The sequence below is a fragment of the Sus scrofa genome, chromosome 13 (genome assembly GCF_054392235.1).
Source record: "Sus scrofa isolate SSC_HxYL_T2T_F1_AM1 chromosome 13, Sscrofa_HxYL_maternal_Yorkshire_Landrace_v2.0, whole genome shotgun sequence".
NCBI classification, from domain to species: domain Eukaryota; kingdom Metazoa; phylum Chordata; class Mammalia; order Artiodactyla; family Suidae; genus Sus; species Sus scrofa.
Window position 1 is genome coordinate 36,326,480 of NC_139395.1, and position 27,333 is coordinate 36,353,812.

The 27,333-nt window shown below is 39.7% G+C and overlaps 1 protein-coding gene across 1 annotated transcript in view; it reads right to left on the reverse strand.

The window, feature by feature from the left end:
* Positions 1–7,397: 7,397 nt before the first annotated feature.
* The window catches only part of LOC100737115 (uncharacterized), an 82,060-nt gene continuing 62,124 nt past the window's right edge, over positions 7,398–27,333 (reverse strand). Inside the window, 1 exon segment of the mRNA XM_084987506.1 lies at positions 7,398–11,701. Coding sequence (XP_084843632.1) covers positions 11,535–11,701 — 167 coding nt within the window. The 3' untranslated portion in view covers positions 7,398–11,534.

Genomic DNA, 27,333 nt, shown 5'->3' on the forward strand with positions numbered 1-27,333 from the left:
TTTGAAAAGATACGTGCAACCTAGTGTTCACTGCAGCCTTATTTACAATAGCCAAGATAATGGAATTAACCTAAATTTCCATCAACAAAGACATGGATAAAGAAGATGTGGTGTATATATATATATATATATAGTGGACTATTACTTAGCCATAAAAAAGAATGTGGTAAATGCCATTTGCAGCAACATGGATGGACCTAGAGATTATCATACTAAGTGAAGTTAGATGGTGAAAGACAAAGATCATATGATATCACTTACATGTGGAATCTGAAAAAAGGATACAATGAACTTAAATACAGAACAGAAACAGACTCACAGACAAAGCAAACAAACTTATGGTTACCAAAGGGGATACATCAGGGTGGGGTAGGAATAAACTGAGGGTTTAGGATTGGCATATGCACCCTGTGGTATATGGAATGACTGTCCAACAGGGACCTGCTGAGTAACACAAGGAACTATATCCAGTGTTCTGTGGTAATCTATACGGGAAAAGAATCTGAAAAAGAATGGATGTATGTATATGTGTAACTTAAGTACTTTGCTATACAGCAGAAATTATCATAACATTGTAAATCAATTATATTTCAATAAAAATTTTAAAAATGAAAAAAAAACCCTCACATTGTATCCCACCTTGGTGTCTAGAAACAGCTGCAGAAATCCTATTACAAAGTCTTTGTCAAAATCTTATACTATGTCTTCTTTCAACTCACCATGGTTCTTCCAAGACATTTGAAAAGTCTTTGAGAGAGCCATAATGAGCAAACCCCATTCCCTCTCATAAATCATGCTATTGTTTAGTGATGCTCCATCAAGACAAGTCCCATTTATCTCCCCAAAGCAAGCCTGGCAAGAGTATGTTCAGAAAATATTGGTCATGTTATCTTTCCAAAAGGTTAAGAGAAGGATTTGCTTATCTATAGTGATTTATGGAACTGACAAGCAGGTGCACAAATTTGGCCAGGAAATGCAAAAGAATAGACAGAACAGCTTAGAACAAAATTATGGTGTCAGAGCATGAAGCTGATAGCCCCATTCTATAATGGGACAAAAGAACTGGGATTCATAAATCACATTTGTCAAGAATAAATAAAAAGAGAACCAGACCAAGCCAGTGCCCCTTGCTGTTTCTATCTCTATCATAATTTGTTGGCCTGCCCTGCCCTTCCTCTGCCAGAGATAAGGGCTTCTATTGCTTTCTTTCTATCTCCAGATTAGGTCTAAACAGCAATAAATAAGACACACTGGCTTCTGTTAAAGTGTCCTGTTCATGTCTGACTTGCCTAGTGACTGTGAAATGATTTTCTGTGACTTGATGATTCAAGCAGCGAATGAGAGTAGCTAGCAAGACTCCACGTCAGTCCCATTCAGTGAAAAAGTGAGCCTGAATTCCAGCTCCAGCCCTGCCAGTACCTGCCTGCGTGACTTTGGACAAGTGTTCTGTTTTTATTTCCTTTGTTTTCAACCTTATTAAAAAATACATTACCCATCATTTGGAAATGATGAGCTAATAATCCAATAGAACCAAAAGAAACCATATAAAGTCATTCCAGTGCCTCAGGTCCCAAGGTCACATGGATATTCCATTGCCAAGAATATAGAGGGCTTAGGAAGCAGCAGGTAAGTACTTTAAAAATTTATAAACTTTATATATATATATATATATATATATATATATTTTAAAGACACCTCTTATATCTCTAAATGAAGAAATGCAATAGATGTCTACAGAATTTGTCAGTCTTTTTAATTCTGAAATTATATCGTTGAACTTGTAAAAAAAAAGAAAAGGAATAGCTAACCATCTGCTGATTTAATTGACATTTTAGCACCAACTGAACTGTTCTAGAATAAAAATACGTTTTAACTTCCTGGTTTTTGCAAAGCATTCCCTCCTTGTATTTTATTGTGGCTCTAACTATAATTCAAAGACAATCAAACTTCAATGCAATCCCCCTCCTGCCCCCAGCAGTTCTTTCTGCTATTTTAAGCTCTAACTGCACCATGGGTAGCAGTTGGCATAAGCACGTTGCCAGAAAAACCTTTATTTTCATTCCCTAGAGAAGACAGCTAACCTCCAGGTGTTCTATTCACTGGATAATGGGCATGCTGTGATTTGTATGCACTTGTTTTTATCCATTTTGAAGCCTTAGATTGGAACAAATATGGTTCTGTTTGCAGGATTAAAATATGGAAGGTATTACTTGACGAGGTTCTTTCCCCCTGCTCCCTCTCCCCACCTCCTCTCCATTAGCCCACACCCTAACAAGGAGGCAGCACTGGGTGCCCCACTCCACACCTTCAAGCTTCACTTCAGTCCCTGACCCCAGCTCCACTGCTGTTCCCACCTGCTCCTGACTTGCTGGCTTCATCTCCCCTGTCCAGACTAGTGCTCTCCTCCTAGGCATTTGCTATCCTAAATTGGATTGCCAATGCTTTTCACAGGAAATAAGGTATATCTAAATGACTTCTGTTTTTGTCTTAGTAAGACTCATAGACTCATAGTCGAAAAACCAATCCCACCGAAGTATGTTGACAGAAATGGAAGGAGAGAGTTTAAAGCAATTTCAGCAAGTGCAGGATATGCATCTGCAAGTTTTCATGTGGCCCTACCAGGCATGAGACGTTTGCAGCTCCCACCACTTGTAATTTACCATGAAGTTCACCACCAGAACTGGTCTACATTCCATTTAAAGACAAAGCTGCTGGTCAGCACTTGGACGTGGCAGCAGTGTCACATTGCTATCACGATTCTAAAACATGCGTTAACCATTTCCATACTCACATCCTCATGGGCCTGTCACAACTAATTGGCCAACTAGAAAGGCCCTCAGACCACCCTTTGAACAGCACTGGTCTATAGGACCTGAAAACCTTGCCTGCCAGTACTTCATTCTGCAAACACCCAGGGTTGACAAGCACAACCTTTTTTGAATATCAGAACTTCACACCAAGGCCTGTGAAAAGTTAGCATACCGGGGACAAAGCATTTAACTGCCTAATGTCTCCAAAACCATGTAGGTGGCAAAAGAGCTGACAGACGTTCATGTTTTAAGTTTTAAAAATTCTGCTGCTTCCATACAACATTAACTTTACATTCATTTATAAGGAGTATGTTTTGGTTTGAAATTCTCGTAAATAATAATTGTCATTTTACATTCATAATGACAGCAGAAAACAGTTTCAGTCAGACAAATCCAATTAACATGAACACATCATGCTTTCACCAACAAACAAAAGAGAGAGAAACCACAGGGATAAACTCTCTGCCCCCGAGGAGGAACAGAATGTATTCTAAAGACTCTGAATTCACTCCTGAACAGCTGAAGCCAGACCCACAGCTGGAAAGCTCCAGTATTGTTGTGACGACCTAGCAGATCCAGGGGTGTAGGCATCAGTCCACACATGGGACACAGCCCCGATCCCCATAAGGCACCAGAGACACAAGAAGTGGAGGACATTACTCCGCCTGGGAATTGTTTGCAACCACTGAGTCCTGTGAAAAGGCTTTCATGGAAATATTTTGTTCTTGCACTGCACTGAATGGTGCCCCATCTGTCTCCATCTCATTCGACTACCACTTTGGGCCTTGGCATGTTCTCTCTCTCTCCCCCATCTGCCTGTGCCCATGACTCTCAACCCCAGCACCCTAGAAAACAGTTGCTTCACAAGTAGGCCCCCAACTACCAGTCATGTGTAAGACCTACACTTCCTCAAGAGTGGATACATTCTGAGCCATCGGCTAACACTCTGCCCTGCAAAGCAATCTAGAGCGGAGTACAGCCTGCTGGGGAAAAGAGGCTGGAGGCACAGCAAGAGGTCAAACAGGATTCCAAGGAAGAACTCAAGAATTGTGCCCATGGGTACATTCAGGAGTGCTGTGGGAGCAGTAACTGTTTTGCTCAAACGGAAGCAGGAATCTGAGGGGCAAACCAGAGACTACTGGTTTGACAGACACTTTTTAAAAAAGCTTCTATTGAAATAGAGTTGATTTGCAATGTTGTGTTAGTTTCATGTGTACAGCAAAGTGGATCATTTGTATATATACATATATGTGTGTATATATAAATATATACATATTTATATATGAAGGAAATGTATTTTTATAAATTTATATTATAAATATATATTTATATATAAGAATCTAAAAAAGAATATATATGTGCATATATAATTAGAATATATATATTCTTTTTTAGATTCTCTTCCACATAGGTTATTGTAATGTATAGAGTACAACTCCCTGTGCTATGCAGTGCGTCCTTGTTGTTTATCTATTTTATATACAGTAGTGTGTATCTGTAAATCCCACACTCCTAGTATATCCCTTCCCTCCACCTTTCCCCTTTGGTAACCATGGGTTTGTTTTCTGTGTCTGTTGAGCACTTATAAAGGTGGCATGAGACACAGTTATACAGTTGTAGGGGTTATGCTGGAGAGGTTGCTGGATTGCTAACACACCTAGGGTACTGATCCACACTCCAAAGGGTGCTACAAACACAAAAAGCTGAGAACCCTGCTCCTTACACCTCTCTTCCTATGTCCCAGGACAGTGTTTATGAGGGTGGGAACCAAAGGGGAAGGGAAATGGTGGGGAAGGAGAGAGTAATGCTTTAAACTGTAGATTCTCAGAGTTCCCATTGTGGCTCAATGGAAATGAATCTGACTAGTATCCATGAGGACACAGGTTTGATCCCTGGCCTTGCTCAGTGAGTTAAGGATCCGGCATTGCTGTGAGCTGTGGTGTAGGTCACAGACACAGCCCTGATCCTGTGTTGCTGCACTTGCGGTGTAGACTGGTAGCTATAGCTCCAATTCAACCCCTAGCCTGGGAAACCCCATATGCCATGGGTACGGCCCTAAAAAGACAAAAACAAAAGCAAAAAAACTCTTAATTGTAGATTCTCAACTCTTACCCCAGTCCACAAGATCAGAGGCTTGAGAGCAGTCCCTTCAAAAAGCCAATGGTTCTGGCTGGAACATGGAAGAAATCTCAGGCCTGGGTAAGGCAGGCCACCCCTGCTGGCCTGGATCCTAGAGCAGCTGTAGAACTGCTCTGTGGAGCCCCAAACAATGCAGGGATGAGCCCTTCCACACACCGGCTTGGCTGTCTGGGCCCTGGGTCTCTTCCATCCAAGGCAGTGAGCGCCGCCGCTTCTCTTAGGGAGGGTTCAGGATCTGCCTTGCTGCTGCTACCCAACTCAGGAGATAGGACCCTTCCCCTAGCTCCTTCTAGACTGGCCTGAGTCTGATTTCCTGGTCAGCTTGAACAAGAACTCTATCCTGTAATGATTGTATATGATTGTACACTAGATGCCACATCCAGTGCCTTAAATATGGCGTCATCCTCACAGCATCACCCTAACATGGGAATTATTATCCCATTTTACAGGTTTGAAAACTGAGAGACTTGAGAAGTTAGCATACAGCTAGTGAATAGTAAAACTGGTTATTGATAGGTTCATAGGAGGATGGAGACAGCCCCCCACCCCCGGCATGTGACTATTCACCTTGGAGACCTACTGCAGACATGGGTACAGCCCAGCACAAGATCTTCACTCTTTCCCAGAATGTGGAGCATAGATCAACCACCTACAAGGATTAACTGCCCTCAGTCACAGGACTGACCACCTACCCCTCCCTTGCCTTCCCCTCCTCCTTCTTCATCGTTTCTGCCACATGTTTCCACCATGAACTCCAGCCACAGATCCTTTATAAGCTTAGCACCTCCTCACAGTCAGAGCTGGCCCCTCCTCACATCTTGAGCTCAGCCCGTGCCCCTCTGATGCCTTAATAAATCCCTTTTGCTTTACCAACTAGGCCTTGTGCATTCCTCCCTTGGCAAACCTAACAGTTATCTCACCTGCCACATTCACAGCTGACATGGCTGTGACACTGGACCCCACCAGTAATTGCATTCCTCACCTCCTTCCTTTGAGCCCATCTCCTGAGTCCCCAGCTGTCCCAGGTCCTCCCCCAAAACCCTGAGCCATGCTGCGGCCACCTCTGTCTGCTGGGCCCACTCATCTGGCCAGGTACCTAGGATGGCAACCTGGGCCTGGATCAAGCTAGACTCTGTTTCTTTTTTGGAGCCTGTTTAAACTGGTTGCACCAGCAGAGTCCAGTTTGACATCAAAGCTAGTCATCCACTCCACCCCCCACATCCCATACCCTGTCATTTCTCCCTTTCATTGCTGCTGAAGTCTTAGGAATACCTTGTAGAAAAAATAGCATATCTCTTGAAACCTCAATTTATCCATTCTGTTTAATAACAGGACAGTGTTTCTCAAAGGACAGTCCATGTGCAACAGAATTACCTGGGATGCTCTAAAAATGGACATTCCCAAACCAGACTGCCTAGAGGGCTATTTTCCTCTGAACATACTTCCTGAATTCCACTAGTATCCTCATCGTAGAAACAGCCTGCCCCATTATCTTCACTTCTGAAATGGGTACATACTTGCTTTTCTGACGTAATTTATAATAACACTCATAAGAATTTCTTCAGTTCAGGTAATGTTAAACGAAGGGAGAGAAAATAAAGTCCACACTATAGAGCTGCTAGAAGAGATCACGACCAAAGTTTACCCTTGCAGCCATCCGGTTGTTTATTATTACCTGCATTGTCAAAGACACTGAGACTCTAAAATGTTAAGTGATTTGTTCAAGGTCATGCACAGACCCATGTCTATCTGATCCCAAACCCCAAGGTAGTCCATTTATGTCATTATTGGCATGTTCTGCACATCTCTGGCTGTTCTGTCTCATGTAATACTTAGTTACTTAGTTGGTTGTTTTGCCGTAATAGAGAAATTATTGAGTACATTCATAACTGTTCCCTCCAGCTTCCCTCTCCCACGTCTTCAAAGAGTTCAGGCCAAGTTATAGGCAGGGGAACCTCGCCTACATTAGAAGGAAAGCATGCAAAGCATCACGGCTCAGACGAAAAAAAGAAAAGGAAAAATGAGTTATACCTTTTGCACAAGTTGTCAGTCATTACTTGGCAAATAAATGAATGAATTCTGTGTAGCTTTTTAAACCGAAAACAAAATCACCTATTTCGAACTACCATGCAAGAAATCTGAAAAAAAAAAGTTGTTTACTTAAACTCTGAAATTTGACCCTTTTTATCATTACAAATCTGGAGTTGGCAAATTGTGGAATGTGAGCCAAATCCAGCCCACAGCCTATTTTTGTACAGCCAGCAAGCTAGGAATCATTTTTATTTTTTTTAAAGAGTCATTCAGAAAGAGCAGAATATGTGACAGAGACCAGAAACCATATATGGCCTTCAAAGCCTGAAATATTTATTATCTATTCCTTCATAGGAAAAAATTGCTGAGCCCCACTCCAGGCAATAAAAAATCATTATGCTAAGACCATGCATTCTCTTTCTTTTAAGTTTATTAAATTATTTTTCATTGAAGTATAGTTTATTTACAATGTTGTATTAATTTCTGTTGTACAGCAAATGACCCAGTTATACACATATATACATTCATTTTTATGTTCTTTTCCATTATGCTTTATTCTGGGATACTGAATATTGTTCCCTATGCTATACAGTAGGAACTTGTTATTTATTCATTCTATATATAGTAGTTTGCATCTACTAACCCCAAACTCCCAATCCATCCCTCCCCCTTCTCCTCCCCCTTGGCAACCACAAGTCTGATCTCTGTCTATGAGTCAATTTCTGTTTTATAGATAGGTTCATTTGCATCATATTTTAGATTCTGCATATATGTGATATCATATGCTATCATTGTTTTTCTCCTTCTGACTTACTTCACTTAGTGGGATAGTCTCTAGTTGCATCTATGTTGCTGCAAATGGCATTATTTCATTCTTTTTATGGCTGAGTAGTATTCCATTGTGTATATGCACCACATCTTCTTTATCCATTTATTTGTTGATGGACATTTAGGTTGTTTCCATGCCTTGGCTCTTGTGAATAGTACTTCAATGAACATAGGGCTGCATGTACAGTTTTGTCTGGAGATATGCCCAAGAGTGGATTTGCTGGATCATATGGTAGTTCTATTTTTCAAGTTTTCTGAGGAACCTCCAACTGTTTTCCATAGTGGTTGTACCAATTTATATTCCCACTAGCAGTGTAGGAGGGTTCACTTTTCTCCACACCTTCTCCAACATTTTTTATTTGTAGACTTTTTAATGATGGCCCTTCTGACCAGTGTGAAGTGGTATCTCATTGTAGTTTTGATTTGCATTTCTCTAGTAATTACCAATGTCAAGCACATTTTCATGTGAACCCTCTTGACTTTATTTTTATTAATAGAAATGAGAAAAAATAAAAATCATTGAAAATAAAAAAGAGGTCATGTCAAAAATCATAATTATAGATAAGTATGAAGTTTGAGGGACAGTATGTTACTAGTAAGTGTTGGAATTTTTTTCTACTACTTCATCGTACAATGACATACATACTGTCAGGTACAAAGGACAGTGTTAGCTAAATGGAGACCCATTTAAGTTTCTCCTCAGTCAAAAGGTGAAATGAAGTCATTGTTTTAAGGACATTAAAGTAGTGTATAAGTCTGGAAGTGGAGAAATGAGTTAGAATATAGTTGCAATAACCCTGGTATGAGGCAGGAGGGGGCTGTACAGGAAAGCTTGATAAAGAATCATTAAATAGTTTCACTTACTCTCTTTTTTCTGATGTCCACAATCATGGCAGTTAATAACCCTTCACCTATCAGGTCTATTTTTGTTGAACTAACTTACTAATATGAAATGCTTTTGAGAATAAAAGTTCATTTTTGAACTGAGGAGCTCGCATGCTTCATTCCCCACCATGTATAGAGTTGGAAGCATCTCACACCAAAGGCAAGCATCCCCAGGTCCTGTTATAACAAGTCCAAGGAGATATAATGACAAGTCAGAGAAGTAATAACAGGCAGCCAGGGACGTGAAGCCATGCCCTTTGTAGGGGATATTTACAAAAGTTATTTTTGTTTGCTTCCACCTCACTCCAATCTACATCCCTCCCAGAAAGGTGCTTTTGCCGTGGTCTTGGAAGAGGTCTATGCTGACAAGTCCAATAGATATTTTCTCTTGTATTAATTACTTGATCTGTTATAACCCTTTGAAATAGCCTCTCAATTCTCCTTCAGTTCATCTTTTCTTTCAGCAGCTCCCTATTTTGTTGATTTTCCTATTACCTCCCTGAACAAGTCTTTCGTATTTTCTCTCAAAGACTCCCCCTCTTCCACCTGAATTTTGCATGTCGGAATTCCTCAGGGAAGTTCCAGACCTTTCCTCTTCTTTCTCATGTTTTCTCCCCAGGTTATATAACCCATCCCTAGCTCTAAGTGTCACCTCTATGCTGAAGAGCCCAAATTTGCATCTCTTCATCTCTCCCCTGAATTCTGGGCTCACATCCAGCCATTTTCTTGACATACCCACTTTTTCCTGTGTGTGGAAGTTAGCAGCATTACATTTCTATAATGTGAATGGCACAATCTCCACTGAGTTACCAAAGCCAAATTATAGAAGTCACCCTTAAAGCCACCCTTTTAAATCATTTATAGTCTAAGATAAAGTCCTGGTATTTCAGAAATAAATCTATATAACTTCTCTCCATCTCACCCATCCTCGCCCAAATCCCCTTACCTCTCATCTGTTTAACTGCCAGGCCTCTTTACTGGTCTCCTTGCTCCTGCTCTTACCCTGCATCCAACATCCACACAACAGCTAATGCAATATTTTTTAACTTGATACCAAATTATGCCATCTCATGCTCTAAAAGCTGGAATGGAATTTCAACTGCTTATAATAAAAGTTTAAGTGAATCAGATGGACCCTCCTGTTAAAGATGTCTAAAAATCCAAGCCAGCAGTACTGATGCAACCCTGCCCACCAGTGGGCCAGCAGCTACCGCACAACACAGGGCCTGGCAACCAACCAGGCTAGAGGCCAGCCCCACCTAGCAGCATGCCCACAATAGCCACCAAACCATGATAGAAGGACCCAACAGCCCACAGAGGGAGCACTCCTACAGCATACAGCCCTGGTAACCAGAGGGGAGTGTTCTGCTCAGCCCCTAAATAGGCCACTTCTCCAACATTGAGAAACATAACCAGCCCATCTAATACATAGAAATAAACACAGAAAATTAAGCAAAATGAGATATGTTCCAAATGAAGGAATAAGACAAAACCTCATAAAAATAACTAAACAAGTAGATATAACCAAACTACCAATAAAGAGTTCAAGGTAATGAGCATAAAGAAACTCAACGTATTTGGAAGAAGAATGGATGAACACAAAAGAGAACTTGAACAATAGGTTAGAAAATAGAGTTGAAGAATACAATAAATGAAATAATAAATACGCTAAAATGAATCAATAGTAGATCAACATATCATGTTACTAAATTAAAACACCTGTTGTGGTCAAGACATCAATCCTTCCAAAATTAATATAAAGAAATACAATCACATTAAAGTTGCTATAAAATATTTTGGAAAGATTAATCAAATAACTGCAAATTAATCTAGAGAATCTTCAAGGATTTTTTTAAGTAAACTAATGAGGGATGTTAAAATATCTACAAAATTACAAGAGTAAATAGACATAATCATACTCACATTTAAATGCAACTTTACAGTTTTCCAAATGCATTTACATTTATTATCATTTGATTCTTGTAATAAACTTTATGAACCAAGCAGGCATTATATAGAGGAAGAAACTGAAGCTCAAAAACATTAACTTGTACAAAGTTACTAAGCTCAAACTCATTTCTGGTATGTTCCCCTGGTTCATCTCATCTTTAGAGATGGCTATAATAATTCATCAGCTATACTTTTGGAATAAGGTGACAATTTTATCTATAACAGAGCATGTAAAATGGAGGGTGAAATATGAGAAATGTCCTTGGTTTATTAAAAGATCACTTTTTTTGAGCATAGAAATAGCAAGATGTTGACATAATGGCAATACAACCAACAGTCTCATGCAAAGTTGCCCTTGGGTTTCTAAAATCTGATATTAATCAATGATTTAGCACAAGCTTGAAGAGTTGATTTTTCCCCTAGACAACACCATCATGCTATAATCTTTCCTACTTGTCTTAGAATCCCCGGGACTTTTTGTACATCTTTTGCTACGATGATTTTTTGTTTGTTTATTTGTTTGTAGTATCAGCTTATGTTTAGAAAGCACTTGAGCCGGCTCAAGGCATGTACCTGGCCCCAGACATATTCTGTTTGATATACTCACAGACTTGCCTGACTTTTATCTTCCCTACAGTGATGGCAACTACTTAAAGCTGACTCTGTGGCTGTCCAATATCTAACACGGTACTACATCAATATATAAATACATGAGTAAATGAATCTGTCAAGTCTTTAAAGTTATGACACTTGATGATGATGATGAAGCCTCCATGCACATCAGAGTATAGCAAATTGTTTTACCAGCTTCCAACATGATGCAAACATGGGAAACTCAACCATATGGACTTTCTGGGACATCTTCAGGAGTATGCTTCCTCTTCTCCAAACTTAAGCCAGCCCTGAAAGAGCTGAGATGAGACATCTGTGTAGCCAGTAGACTTTTCTTGCAGAGGATACAGTCCAGTTCTTCTTCAGGACCATCAAATAATTCCACTCGATTAGTCCCATAAAGGTTACAGCGTTCATCCTGGAGCTAGGTGTTAGATTTCCCATGACTATAAAATGAGGATGAACGAGAGAATTATTCATTTAGACATTCTTAGTGAGCATCAAGAAACGTAGCTACATACAAATATTTTTTCTTATGCTTGTCTCCAAAATATCCCATTTTAAACAAAATGAATCCTTTAAAATATTTCTAGATGAATAATATAGTCCTTTTCACATAGTATTATACATAAGTCTTAAATAATTTTTCCATGCCCCCAAAAGAGTTCCTTGTATAGTCAGTTTTATTATATAAAATTGAAAGACAGAGTTATGTGACTTCAAAGGAGTTTCATAAAGTCATAAATTCCTCAGCCTCTGCCTACCTATCTCTTGCATCCCATTTTAGTTGTCTAACTATGTTTCATTTTTAAAATAATGACAGTGAGAGAAGGGAACAAGGCCTCCTGTACAAAAACAAATCCATATTTCTCTTCTCATAAAAAAATGAGGAATTATCTATCTCCTTGGGAAAGTAAGCCATTGTAATGAATTATCAAGCTGTGAAAAATCCTGGACCTCTTTTCAACCTCAAGCTGATCATGTGTGTGTGACTCATTCACAATAAATCTATGCCTGAACAATTTTAGTCTTAACCAAATGTTGCCTCATTATGCCCAAGCTGAAACTACTCTGAAAACCTAGCCAACCTCTCACTTTCCTTTGACAAAATGCAGTGCCAGGAATATAGTCAGTTCTGAGTAATTCTATTCTTACTCCTTGGCTACTGATTATTCTCAAACCCCCTCTCCCTTTGAGATTGTGTTCTTCTTTTAGTATTTGTTCTCCTTTCCTCTTCTTCCCCTTTCTGCTGGCCCCCATTAGCCCTTGCACACAGCGTCAGTCTGTGGTCTCAGCACCAGTGCCATCCTTGAAGCCTCCTCCTAAAACCAGACATGTCCAATGTCTCCCCATGGAGTTAGGAGACCAGCTTTTCATTGTGAGGTAGGAAGCCCTTCTCCCACCAAAGGCCAGCCTATTCATCTGACAGAGCCCTGCTTTTCCACCTCCTTGAAGACAGCCCGCAGAGTTCCCATTGTGGCTCAGCTGAAAGGAATCTGACTACTATCCATGAGGACGCAGGTTCGATCCCTGGCCTCGCTCAGAGGGTTAAGGATCTGGTGTTGCCATGAGCTCTGGTGTAGGCCACAGATGCAGCTCGGATCCCACATTGCTGTGGCTATGGCATAGGTTGGCTGCAGCTTCAATTCGACCCCTAGCCTGGGTACTTCCATATGCTTCCATATGCCTCCATATGCCTTCCATATGCCTTCAGTTTGGCCCTAAAAAGACCAAAAAAAAAAAAAAAGGAGTTCCCGTCGTGACTCAGTGGTTAACGAATCCGACTAGGAACCATGAGGTTGCAGGTTCAATCCCTGGCCTTGCTCAGTGGGTTAAGGATCCGTCGTTGCCGTGAGCTGTGGCGTAGGTCGCAGACACGGCTCGGATCCCAAGTTGCTGTGGCTCTGGTGTAGGCCGGTGGCTACTACAGCTCCGATTTGACCCCTAGCCTGGGAACCTCCATATGCCATGGGAGCGGCCCAAGAAATGGCAAAAAGACAAAAGAAAGAAAGAAAGAAAGGAAGAAAGGAAGAAAGGAAGAAAGGAAGAAAGAAAGAAAGAAAGAAAGAAAGAAAGAAAGAAAGAAAGAAAGAAAGAAAGAAAGAAAGAAAGAAAGAAAGAAAGAAAGAAAGAAAGAAAGAAAGAAAGAGGGAGGGAGGGAGGGAGGGAGGGAGGGAGGGAAGGAAGGAAGGAAGGAAGGAAGGAAGCAAAGAAGGAAAGAAGGAAAGAAGGAAAGAAGGAAAGACAGACCAGTGTCCAGACTGGGACCTCTTTCTCCTCATCCCAGACATGACTACAGCCAGAACAACAAACTGACCTTCACATTTGATCTGTGCTCTACCTGCCTTATTGCCTGGACTCAAACCCTCTACTGTGTCTATGCCTGGCTATAAGGAGAATGGCCATGGTCCTGCTGAGACATCACTGTGTAGATGGGATTTCACCAGGACCACAGACACGTCCATGTCCAGCCTGTTTCCACGCTTCTCCTGAGGCTTCCCCACCACCTGCCCTCTTCATCTGCCCTTTGCTCCTGACAGTCTCCATTACTGGTGTTACCACCTCACTAAGATTTACACCTGCCTCAGGGGCCACCAGAGCAGGTAATTCTAAGATAGGGTGGCAGAGAATGTGTCTAATAAAGGAGACATTGCACCCAACTTCAGGCTTCAAACTGGGTAAATGACCCTTGGCAGGTCACAGGCTCCTCAAAGCCCAGGATAAACTTGACATAGCTTCTTGGGGCATCAATTTTACTTAATAGCAATATGTCAATCTTCCTAAATATTAGTAAAAATTATGGATTATTGTAGAGTAAAATACAGAATGTATGTTAATTTTTAAAGGTGAAACCCAAGACTTCTAGGACATTTTGAAGTTCAGAAGGAAATATCAGCATAGTTCCTGATCCCAACCCCTCACATCACCCCCGTGGCCCCCCAGGTGTGGCCATTCACTCTTCTGGCTGTTACTGAGAATATTGGAGAGGAGTTCCCGTCGTGGCTCGGTGGTTAACAAACCTGGCTAGTATCCATGAGGACATGGGTCTGATCCCTGGCCTTGCTCAGAGGGTTAAGGATCCAGCATTGTCGTGAGCTGTGGTGTAGGTTGCAAATGTAGCTCAGATCCCATGTTGCCATGGTTGTGGTGTGGGCCAGTGGCTACGGCTCTGATTGGACTGCTAGTCTGGGAACCTCCCTATGACATGGGTACTGCCCTCAAAAAAAAGAGAGAGAGAGAGAGAAAGAGAGAATATTGGAGAGACACAGCTCTATGATTTTTTTCCCATTGTTTAAAGTGGTTCCTGTTGATAGGAGTAGATTTCATACTTTATAAATATGGCTTTTTCCCCTCTGGCCCTGCCACTGGCCATTTTTCTGAAGCCTTTCTTATGCTGAGAAAATTTTGCAGGACTAAAGGAGCTTTAGAGAATTTTCTTCTCAAATAACATTTGAAGTGGAATTATTTTTGTGTATGTGTGTAAAGGTTACAAGCAAATTGATGTCTCCCTAACCATCATGGATAATTATATATTCTTTTTGCTTTTATAAACAGAGCTGTAATGAACATTTCTTATTGACATATCTATGCACACATCCTTGATTATTTCTCTGAGATAATAGGGAGATGGCTCTTTCTAAAAATATAAATTGTCCTAATATTTCTATATTTCTTCTTTTTTTTTAATTTTGGCTGCTCCCATGGCATGTGGAAGTTCCCAGGCCAGGGAGGCCAGGGACGGAACCCACACTATTGCAGTGACAATGCTGGATACTTAACCCACTGCACCACCAGGAAACTCCTCTGTATTTCCATTTTTATAAATCCCAGGACTAGGTAGTAAATATGAGACAATTCTCTTACACCAAAAAGAGGTATATCTGTGAATACTGAGGTCATGCTAAGGTTTGTTAAGTATTATCTTCTGGTCACCTGGCCACATCTCACTACAGCCAAAATCACACAAACATATCAAATGTATGAGGAAAAAAATGTAAGGAGGAGACAGATGTAATGAAAAGACAGAACTGGATCCTATGGCCAAGCCTCTCTCTCTGTGGATTCTGGCTACTCACAGAAAGCAATTTTAGCACATATATCTTAGCTCTCATACTAAAATCCAGCAATACTGTATAGATAAAATGTTCCTGCAGACAACAGTGCACTTGAGAGCCATAAGAGAGGCTGAAATTTAACAGGCAAAATTGTACCTTTCTTCTTCAAAATCTGGGTTTTAAAGAATATGGACTAGCAAGAAAAAATGCGCATGAAACCCATGTGACAACGCCATGCAGCCAATATTTATCTGGTTTCTTAGATTTACATCCTCCAAGCTGCCACTCTTGGTATGATTAGCTCAGGCCATCTCCCCACCCCCATTAAAGCTGAAGGAGTGTGTAGTTAACACCCCAGCACCCTTTCCCTGCCCTGGGGAACCTGTCAACTGAATAATATTGTGGAACAAGGCACTCACACTGACGTTGATTGTGCATGTGTGCTGGTGCTTCGCACCTGGGGCCATTTCATCCTCATGACCTCTATAAAAATTTCTACTATTATCATCACCCTCCAGACAAAGGCACCGAGATCATGGTAAGCCTGGATTTACTGAATGTATATTAAATTTGACCTACAGTCCCAAACACAGCACAGATACACAACCGTGGAGGCTGCCACGTGGGGCCTTTCAAAGATGGCTGTAAAGGAATAAGTGGCTGTGAGCACAGTTAATGACCCATTGAAATAGAGATCAGTGCAGCCAGAGTTCAGAGAGGGGTGGTACTACCCCATGGAAAATGATGAGCAACCCCAGAATCCACAGACATCGCACAGATGCTCTGTCTGCAGCTTTGTTTAAGGCCAAATTATGGCTCTTGATTTATCTGATGAACGGTGAGTCAAGTAATTTCTCAAGGTCAATACAAGCAGCACACTCAGAGCTCTGTTGCTCCGAATTGCAACAGAAAATAATTGCACTACATCTGTAGCATCTTTAGAAAATAAAAAATTTGTGAACAGCAAAACCAAAAAGACTTGTTACCCCCTCTGCTTCCCAAATCCCTCAGAAACTGCTAAGGATCAGAAGAACATAGAATTGCACAGAACAGCAAAATAACTCAAAAGGATAATTTTTACATTCAGATTGATTAAAGATATCACCTTGCCTCAACAAGCTTCAAGATTTGCCCAGATGGATCCTTTTTTCTCACGACTCATAAATTGCACAGTTTGCTGAATCTATAATTCAGAGAAACATATCATGGTGTCGGCCTTGTAAATGCCAGTGCCAACCCACCAGCCCCTTTCATTATATGCTATGATTATGGATTAAATGATTTCATAAACATATTGGCTGTTGCACATTTGGCATGAGGAGCTCCTACAATCTGTCATCGTTGTTAATGAGATATCGACCTCCTAGTAACCCAAGCAAAAAAAATTCCCCTTTGAATGTCAGCCAAGGAGAAAACCCACTGGAACTCCTGCAGACTCTGCAAACACCTCTCAAACACCATATCTGGAATGGCCTCAATGGCAGGGTGAGCAGCATTACCAGATGACAAGGGCCATATCTGTATGATGCGATATACAGGCATTAATGATCCTGGAGTCCTTTCTTGCCCCATGGCAAACTGAACCACTGCAAACAGATGAAGCCCTTAGAGCAGGTTTCTCAGAAATTCACTAAACACTCCATAATAGTCGAAAATGATGAACTCAACACCCAGTGGTCCTGGAAGCATGGCAGCTGGCTCATACCATAATTTCAGAATTTCCTGGAAATCTTGTGTGATAGCTTTAAATCTTTACTGTATATCCTGCATCCTATTCCATTGTATGTTCAGGCTTAATTTAGTATTTAAGCAAAATTGATATTTCAGGAAGTGGACATGTTTATCCTGGACAGTAAGTAGGATGCAGCCTTCACCCGCACAAAAGCCCCCGAGGTCCACAAGCCCCACTTAAAGATCCTCAGTCTTACAGAGTTTTCTAATGGAGCTGGTCTCATTTAATATTGAAAATGTGGAAATTGATAAGATGGAACATAGGGAAAGTTCCCATCATGGCTCAGTGGAAACAAACCTAATATCCATGAGGACGCAGGTTAGATCCCTGGCCTCACCCAGTGGGTTAAGGATCCGGTGTTGCTGTGAGCTGTGGTGCAGGTGGCAGACATGGTTCAGGTCTAGCATTGCTGTGGCTGTGGTGTAGGCTGGTGGCTACAGCTCTGATTCGAGCCTTAGCCTGGGAACCTCCATATGCGGTGAGTGGAGCCATAAAAAGCAAAAAAAAAAAAAAAAAAAGATGGAACATAGGTTTGCTGTTACAGAACATACAAAATGTCTCCTTTCTTAAGTAAATTAAGCCATTCCCTTCCATTCATGCCAGATTTCATAAGAAATGTTGCCTTTGTGTTATTGTTAATAGATCAGGAGGCAAAGATATAATCTTTGGGTGGGACATTGTGAAGCAAGCCCAGAAAGCAGATCAGATGCACCAACTTTCATTAAGCAGAACAATGCTTGGACTTGGAACTTCAGGGTCTGTAAGGGTCTTTGTACCAAAGAGCCTTTAAGATATCCTCCTGTTCCATCTGTCTATGGTGCAGTCTTCGATCTTCTTAGTCACAACACCCTAAGAGAAATTTGGAAAACAGTGTATCTAATCACACACTTTTCTTCATAAACTTAAAGAATTGCAAAGGATATAATAAGTACTGATATTTTTAAAACCAGACCATTACATCACTCCTTTAAAGATTTATAAAGGAAATTATGTATCATGTAATTTGATATCAACTATAATCTCATTTTTTTAAAAAATACATAAACAAGCTTTTCTTATATTTTGATGTCTTTTTTTTTTCATGTCTTTTAAGGGCCACACCCACGGCACATGGATGTTCCCAGGCTAGGGGTTGAATCAGAGCTGCAGCTGCCGGCCTATGCCACAGACACAACACCACCAGATCTGAGCCACATCTGCGAACGACACTGTAGCTCATGGCAATGCTGGCTCCTTAACCCACTGAGTAAGGCCAGGGATCAAACCTGTGTCCTCATAGATGGTAGTCAGATTCATTTCCTCTGAGCCACCACGGGAACTCCTTGATGCCTTTTTTAAATACATTTTTAAAAATTGAAGTATAGTTGATTTACAGTGTTGTGTTAGTTTCAGGTGTATGCCAAAGTGGTTCATTTATACATATACATGTATATCTATCCTTTTTCAGATTCCTTTCCCTTACAGGTAATTACAAAATACTGAGTATAGTTTCCTGTGCTGTACAGTAGGTCTGTGTTCATTATCTATTTTACATACATAGTAGAATGTATATGTTAATCCCAGACTTCTAATTTATCCTTCCCCCTTTTCCTTTTGGTAACCAAAAGTTTTCTTTCTGTATCTACCGTTTTATAAATCAGTTCATTTTATCACTTTTTTTAGATTCCACATATAAGCAGTATCATATGATACTTGTGTTTGGCTTACTTCACTTTGTATGATAATTTCTGGGTCCACCCATGTTGCTGCAAATGCCATTATTTCATTCTTTTTTATAGCTGAGTAATATTCCAGTGTGTGTGTGTGTGTGTGTGTGTGTGTGTGTGCATGTGTGTGTGTATACATATATTTATATATACCACATCCTCTTTATCTATTCATCTTGATGGACTTTTAGGTTGCTTCCATGTCTTGACTGTTGTAAATTGTGCTGCTGTGAATATAGAGGTGCATTATCTTTTCAAATTAGAGGTTTTTTCCCAGATATATGTCCAGGAGGGGGATTGCTAGATTACATGGCAACTCTATTTTTAGTTTCTTGAGGAACCTCCATATCATTTTCCATGCTGACTTCATCAATTTGCATTCCCACCAACAGTATAGGAGGATTCCCTTTTCTCCACACCCTCTCCAGCATTTGCTATTTGTAGACTTTTTAAAGATGGCCATTCTGACTGGTGTGAAGTGGTATCTCATTGTAGTTTTGATTTACTTTTCTCTAATGATTAGGGACGTAGAGCATCTTTTCATCTGCCTGTTGGTCATTCATATGTCTTCTTTGGAGAAATGTCTATTTAGATCTTCTGCCCATTTTCAATTGGGTTTGTTGTTGTTATTGTTGTTGTTGTTGAGTTGTTCATATATTTTAAAAATTAAGGAGCAAGAGGACATGAATCAGAAATATTTAGAAAAGTTTAGCTTACATTCATTCAATGTGTTATATTTTTGCTCTTTATGTGAACCAAATTCAAATATGAAACATTGTGGTATAAAGGCACAGACCTCTGCTGGTATTCTATACCTGGGTAGCTCCAGGAGAAGAAAGGTAAGACCGATGAAGATTAGAATGAAGATTGTGGAAGATTCTTCAATTTGTTGATAAATATTCTCCTCTCCACATCTTAGGCAGAAACAGCAGTGGTTGCTTGCCTTGTGAGACCGCAACCTCCCTGATGTTCTGTCATTTCTGGATCTGGGAAGCCGGCAGAGGGCTCTTTCTCTCTCTTTTTTTAATTTATTCTATTGAAGTATAGTTGATTTACAATGTGTTAATTTCTGCTGTACAGCAAAGTGATTCAGTTATACATATATATGCATTCTTTCTCACATTTCTTTTCCATTATGTTTTATCACAGGGTATTGAATACAGTTCCCTGTACTAGACAGTAGGACCTTGTTTATCCATCCTACATATAATAATTTATATCTGCTAATCCCATTATAAAGAAGAACAGCAGTAAACATAAAACAAAGAAATTTTATTGGGTTACATATTTAACACAGATTTTAATAATGTGACGTTGCTAACCTTATTGTAAAGGAAACATAGACGCTTACTATGTCTTAACAGACACTCCTTTAAACTAACTTTTTTTTTTAGGCTTCAGTTTTGTATTTTTTTCATAATGATTTTTATTTTTTCCACTGTAGCTGATTTACTGTCAATTTTCTACTGCACAGCAAGATGACCCAGTCACACATAAAAGTATACATTCGTTTTTCTCATATTATCATGCTCCATCATAAGTGACCAGACATAGTTCCCAGCACTACACAACAGGATCTCATTGCTTATCCAGTCCAAAGGCAATAATTTGTATCTATTAGCCCCAAATTCCCAGTCCCTCCCACTCCCTCCCCCTCCCTCTTGGCAACCACAAGTCTGTTCTCCATGTACATGATTTTCTCCATGTACATGATTCTGTTCTCCATGTACATGATTTTCTTTTCTATGGAAATGTTCATTGGTGCCGTATATTAGATTCCAGATATGTCATATCATATGGTATTCATCTTCCTCTTTCTGATTTACTTCACTCAGTATGAGTCTCTAGTTCCATCCATGTTGCTCCAGGAGAAGAAAGGTAAGACCAACGAAGATTAGAATGCTCTTTTTTCTTCTTTTTTAAAGTTCAATAGTATTCCATTGTGTATAAATACCACATCTTCTTAATCCAATCATCTCTCAGTGGACGTTTAGGTTGTTTGCATGTCTTGCCTATTGTGAATAGTGCTGCAATGAACAAACAGGTGCATGTGTCTTTTTCAAGGAAAGTTTTATCCGGATATATGCCCAGGAATGGAATTGCTGGTGGTTCTATACACAGTTTTCTGGGGTACCTCCATACTGTTTTCCATAGTACCCATTTACATTCCCCCCTACAGTGCTGGAGGGTTCCCTTTTCTCCACACACTCTCCGGCATTTGTTATTTGTGGACTTATTAATGACTGCCATTCTGACAGGTGTGAGGTGGTACATCATAGTGGTTTGGATTTGCATTTCCCTAATAAGCTGTGACACTGAGCATTTTTTGCTCGTGCTAGTTGGCCATCTGTACATCTTCTTTGGAGAAATGTCTCTTCAGGTCTTTTGCCCATTTTTTCAATTGGATTGTTGCCTTTTTTGCTGTTAAGTGGTTTAAGTTGTTTGTATATTTTAGAGATGAAGCCCTTGTCTGTTGCATCATTTAAAACTATTTTCTCCCATTCTGTAAGTTGTCTTTTTGGGGTTTTGTATGGTTTCCTTTGCTGTGCAAAAGCTTGTCAGTTTGATTAGGTCCCACTGGTTTATTTTTGCTTTTATTTCTGTTGGACCTGAGAATACATTTGTAAGATTGATATTAGAAAATATTTTGCCTATGTTCTCTTCTAGGAGTTTGATGGTGTCTTGTCTTACATTTAAGACTTTAAGCCATTTTGAGTTTATTTTTGTGCATGATATGTGAGTGCATTCCAGTTTCATTGATTTTCATATGGCTATCCAGTTTTCCTAGCACCATTTGCTGAAAAGACTGTCTTTTTCCCATTTTATGTTCTTGCCTCCTTTGTCAAAGATTTATTGACCAGAGGTGTCTGGGTTTATTTCTGCATTCTCTATTCTGTTCCATTGGTCTGTATGTCTGTTTTGGTACCAGTACCACACTGTCTCGATTACTGTGACTTTGTAATATTGTCTGAAGTCTGGGAGAGTTATGCACCTGCTTGGTTTATGTTCCTCAGGATTGCTTTGGCCATTCTGGGTCTTTTGTGGTTCCATATAAATTTTTGGATTGTTTGTTCTAGTTCTGTAAAAATGTCATGGGTAATTTGATAGGGATTGCATTGACTCTGTATATTACTTTGGGTAGTATGGCCATTGTTGCAATATGAATTTTTCTAACCAAGGAGCATGGAATATCTTTCCATTTCTTTGCATCCACTTTAATTTCCTTGATGAATGTTTTACAGTTCTCAGCATATAAGTCTTTTACCTCCTTGGTCAGGTGTATTCCCAGGTATTTGATTTTTTGGGGTGCAAATTTAAAAGGTATTGTGTTTTTGTTTTCCTTTTCTAATATTTCATTGTTAGTATACAGAAATGCAACTGATTTCTGAATGTAAATCTTATATCCTGCTACTTTGCTGAATCTGTTGATCAGTTCGAGTAGTTTTTGGGTTGAGTCCTTAGGGTTTTCTATATATAATATCATGTCATCTGCATACAGTGACGGTTTTACCTATTCTCTTCCAATTTGGATACCTTTTATTTATTTTGTTTGTCTGATTACTGTGGGTTAGGACTTCCAATACTATGTTGAATAACAATGGTGAGAATGGATATTCTTGTCTTGTTCCAGATTTTAGTGGAAGGGCTCTAAGTTTTTCTCCATTGAGTGTTATATTTGCTGTGGGTTTGTCATAAGTGGCTTTTATTATATTAAGGTATGTTCCCTCTATACCCACTTTGGTAAGAATTTTTATCATGAATGGATGTTGGATGTTGTCAAATGCTTTTTCTGAATCTATTGATATGATCATGTGATTTTTTACTTTTCTTTTGTTAATGTGGTGTATGATGTTGATTGATTTGCATGTGTTGAACTATCTTTATGAACCTGGGATGAATCCCAATTGGTCATGTTGTATGATCTTTTTTATATGTTGTTGAATTTGGTTGGCTAAAATTTTGTTGAGAACTTTTGCATCTATATTCATCAGAGATATTGGCCTATAGTTTTCTTTTTCGGTGGTATCTTTATCTGGTTTTGGTATTAGGGTGCTGGTGGCTTCATAGAATGGCTTTGGGAGTGTTCCTGCTTCTTCAGTCTTTTGGAAAAATTTAAGGAGGATGGGTATAAGTTCCTCTTCTTATGTTTGGTAGAATTCACCTGTGAAGCCATCTGGTCCTGCACTTTTATTTGTAGGGAGTGTTTTTATGACATATTCAATTTCATTTCTAGTGATCAGCCTGTTCAGTTGGTCTATTTCTTCTTGATTCAGTTTTGGCAGGCTGTTAAGTCTCTAGAAAGTTGTCCATTTCTTCTAGGTTGTCAAATTTATTGGCATACAATTGTTCATAGTATTTTCTTATGGTGTTTTATATTTCTGCAGTATCTGTTCTGATTTCTCCTTTTTCATTTCTTATTTTGTTTATTTGGGTTTTTTCCCTCTCCTCTTCTTGGTGAGTCTGGCCAGAAGTTTGCCCATTTTGTTTACCTTTTCAAAAAAACAGCTCTTGGTTTTATTGATTTTCTCTATTGTCTTTTTGAAGCTCTATTTTATCGATTTCCTCTCTGATCTTTATTATTTCCTTTCTTCTGCTGACTTTAGGTTTCATTTGTTCTTCTTTTTTTAAATCATTTAGGTGGTGGGTTAAGTTGTCAATTTGAGATTTTTCTCCTTTTCTGGGGAAGGCTTCTATTGCTATGAATTTCCCTCTGAACACTGCTTTTGTAGCATTCCCATAGATTTTGAGTGGTTGTGTCTTCATTATCATTTGTCTCAAGGTATTTTTTTTTAATTTATTTTTTATTTCCCCAATACATATTTTTTTGTCTTTTTAGAGCTGCACCCAAGGCATATGGAGGTTCCCAGGCTAGGGGTCCAATTGGAGCTGTAGCCACCAGCCTACACTACAGCCACAGCAATGTGGGATCCAAGCCAGTCTGTGACCTACACCACAGCTCACAGCAATGCCAGATCCTTAACCCACTGAGCAAGACCAGGGATCGAACCCACACCTCATGGTTCCCAGTCAGATTTGCTAACCACTGAGCCATGACAGGAACTCCATATTTCCCCAATACATTATTATTTTTTTTTCTTCTGTACAGCATGGTGACCCAGTTACACATACATGTGTACATTCTTTTTTCTCACATTATCATGCTCCATCATAAGTGACTAGACATAGTTTCCAGTGCTACACATGACCCAGCAATCCCATTCTTTGGCATATATCCAGACAAAACATTCCTTTAAAAAGACACATGCACCTGCATGTTCATTGCAGCATTATTCACAATAGCCAAGACATGGAAACAACCTAAACGTCCATCGACAGATGATTGGATCAAGGTATTTTTTTTAATTTCCTTCTTGATTTGCTCATTGACCCATTGGTTTTTTAGTAGCATGTTGTTTAGTCTCCATGTAGTCAGTTTTTTCTCATTTTTTTTCCTGTGGTTGATTTCTAGTTTCATGCCATTGTGGTCAGAGAAGATGCTTGACATAATTTCTATATTCCTAAATTTGTTGAGCCTAGCTTTGTGCCCAATATGTGGTCAGTCCTTGAGAATGTTCCATATACACTTGAAAAGAATGTATATTCTGATGTATTTGGATATAATATCTTATAAATGTCAATTAAGTCTAATATTTCTGTTGTGTCATTTAGGATCTCTGTTGCCTTATTGATTTTCTGTCTAGAGGATCTGTCCATTGATGTGAGTGGGATGTTAAAGTCTCCTACTATGATTGTATTCCCATCAACTTCTCCTTCTATGTCTGTTAGTATTTGTTGTAGGTATCTGGGTGCTCCTATATTAGGGGCGTATATATTGACAATCATAATATCCTCTTCTTGAATGGATCCTTTTACCATTAAATAGTGTCTTTCTTTGTCTTTCTTTATTTTAAAGTCTATTTTGTCTGATATGAGTATTGGAACTCCTGCTTTCCTGTCTTGTCCGTTGGCATGAACTATCTTTTCCCATCCCCTCATTTTCAATCTATATGTGTCCTTTGCCCTAAGGTGAGTATCTTATAGACAGCAGATTGAAGGTTTTTGCTTTTTTATCCAGTCTGCCACTCTGTGTCTTTTGATTAGAGCATTCAGTCCATTGACTTTTAAGGTAATTATTGATAGATGTGTATTTATTGCCATTTTAAACCTTGTTTTCCAGTTGATTCTATGTTTTTCCTTTCTTCCTTTCTTTTCTGGGTTGGATGATTTCCATTTATTTTATGCTTGAGTGGTTTTCTTCTTAGTTTTTGTGAATGTAATGTTTGGTTTTGATTTGTGGTTGCCCTGTTTTTTATGTATGTGAACTCCTTCCTGTATCTGCTTGCTTTAGCTGGATAGTCATATAGGCTCAAACACATTTATTAAAAAAAATGAATCTACATTTTCTTACTTTCCTTCCCCACATTCTATGATTTTGTAGTCCTTTTTTAACATCTTCATGTGTATTTTTTTGCTGTTCCCTGTGTTTATCATCGCTTTCACAGTAGGGTTTTTTTTTTCCTCTTTTAGACCTCTATACTGGCTTATTTATGTAATTGCTTTCCAATTGTGGTTTCTTCCATCCTATTTATTCTTACTTCTTTTTTATTCAGAGAAGCCTTTTCAGTATTTCTTTTAGAATAGGTTTAGTATTTCTGTACTCTCTTAGCTTTTGTTTGTTGGAGAAATTCTTTATTTCCCCTTCTATTTTAAATGATATTCTTGCTGAATAGAGTATTCTAGGCTGAAAATCTTTTTCCTTTCAGAACTTTAAATATATCTTGCCACTCCCTTCTGGCCTGTGGGTTTCTGTAGAGAAATCAGCTGATAGCCTTATGGGGGTTCCCTTATAATTAACAGTTTTCTCTTGCTGCATTTAAAATCCTCTCTTTCTCTTTACATTTTGCCATTTTTATTATAATATGTCTTGGTGTGGGCCTAGTTGGGTTCAACTTGTTTGGGGCCCACTGTCCTTCCTGTATCTTGATATCAGTATCCTTTAGATTTGAAAAGTTTTCAGCCATAATTTCTTCAAATATATTTTCAATCCCCTTTTCTTTTTATTTTCTCCTTCTGGAATTCCTATTATGCATAGATTGGCCTGCTTTATATTATCCCATAGATCTCTTATATTGCTTTCATGTTTTTTCATTTGGTTTTCTGTCTTCTGTCCTCATTGGATGATTTCCATTATTCTTTCTTCCAAGTCACTAATTCGTTCCTCTGCATTATTCATTCTGCTCTTTAGTGCCTTTAGCTCAGTTTGTTTCTCTGCAAATGAGTTTTATAATTTTTCTTTGTTCCACCTTATATTTTCTAGTTCCTTTCTTTTTTTTTTTTTTTTTTTTTTGTCTTTTCTAGGGCCGCTCCCACGGCATATGGAGGTTCCCAGTCTAGGGGTTCAATCCAAGCTATAGCCACTGCCCACACCAGAGCTACAGCAACTCGGGATCTGAGCCATGTCTGTGACCTACACCACAGCTTACGGCAACACCGGATCCTTAACCCACTGAGCAAGGCCAGGGATCAAACTGGCAACCTCATGGTTCCTCGTCAGATTCATTAACCACTGTGCCACGACGAGAACTCCTCTAGTTCCTTTCTAAAGGAATCTGCATTGCTACTCATACTACTCTTAATTCATTGATATTCAGCCTTAATTCCTTCAGTATTTTCACTATCTCCCTTTGGAACTCAATGTCTGACAGACTGCAGAGGTCTGTTTCATTGTTTGCTGCTTCATGTGAATTATTCTGTTCCTTTAACTGGGAATGTTTCTGAGCTTCTTCATCTTGCTTATGTTTTTCTATTTCTGTGAGTTTAGGGAAGCCAAACTGTAGTCTTGGAGGGCTACTTCTATGCAAGAGCACCCCTTTGTATTTTGTAGGGGGTTACTATTTATTTTTGGTGTGGGAGTTTGAACATTTGTTGTCTCTTTCTTTGGCGTGAGCAGGCTGTTATCCCAGGGTGCTGAGTGTGTTTCCAGGGAGAAGGAGGCAATGGGTAGGGCTAGTAGTCAGTGCCTGGTTGCCTGGCTCTTAATAGCAGTAAGGACCTGCAGGAAGGTGATGCAGGCTACTCCTAGTTGCAGCACCCTGGGAAGTGGTAATGAGCCTTAGGCAGATTTAGGAGGTGCCCATAGCATTTGGTAGTGGCAGCAGCAGGGTGTATGATTTCCCAGGGGAATGAGAGCAACAACAGGTAGTTTTCAATTGCAGTGCCCTCCTCTGAGGTGATTGGAGCCACAAGTGCTGCCTGTTCAGGGACCCCTAGTGGTAGCAGGCCACGCCCATCTCTGGAGTCAGTGATAACTGCCGTGGTTTGCCCCTGCCAACTGCAGGCCATGCAATAAGCACCCTGTCTCACTTAGCCCACACAGGAGGTGCCGCACAGTCTGTTCCTAGTTTCAGGATCCTGGAAATGACAGAAATCAAGCATGTGGGCACTGCCCAGAGCATTTGGCAGTGGCAGCAGCAGGGCCAGTGTGTTCCTAGGGGAGTAAGAGCAACAACAGGTGGTGTTTGGTCACAATGCCCTCCTCTGTGGTGCCCTTGAGGTGATTGGTGTGCTGCAATGGTGCCTGTTCA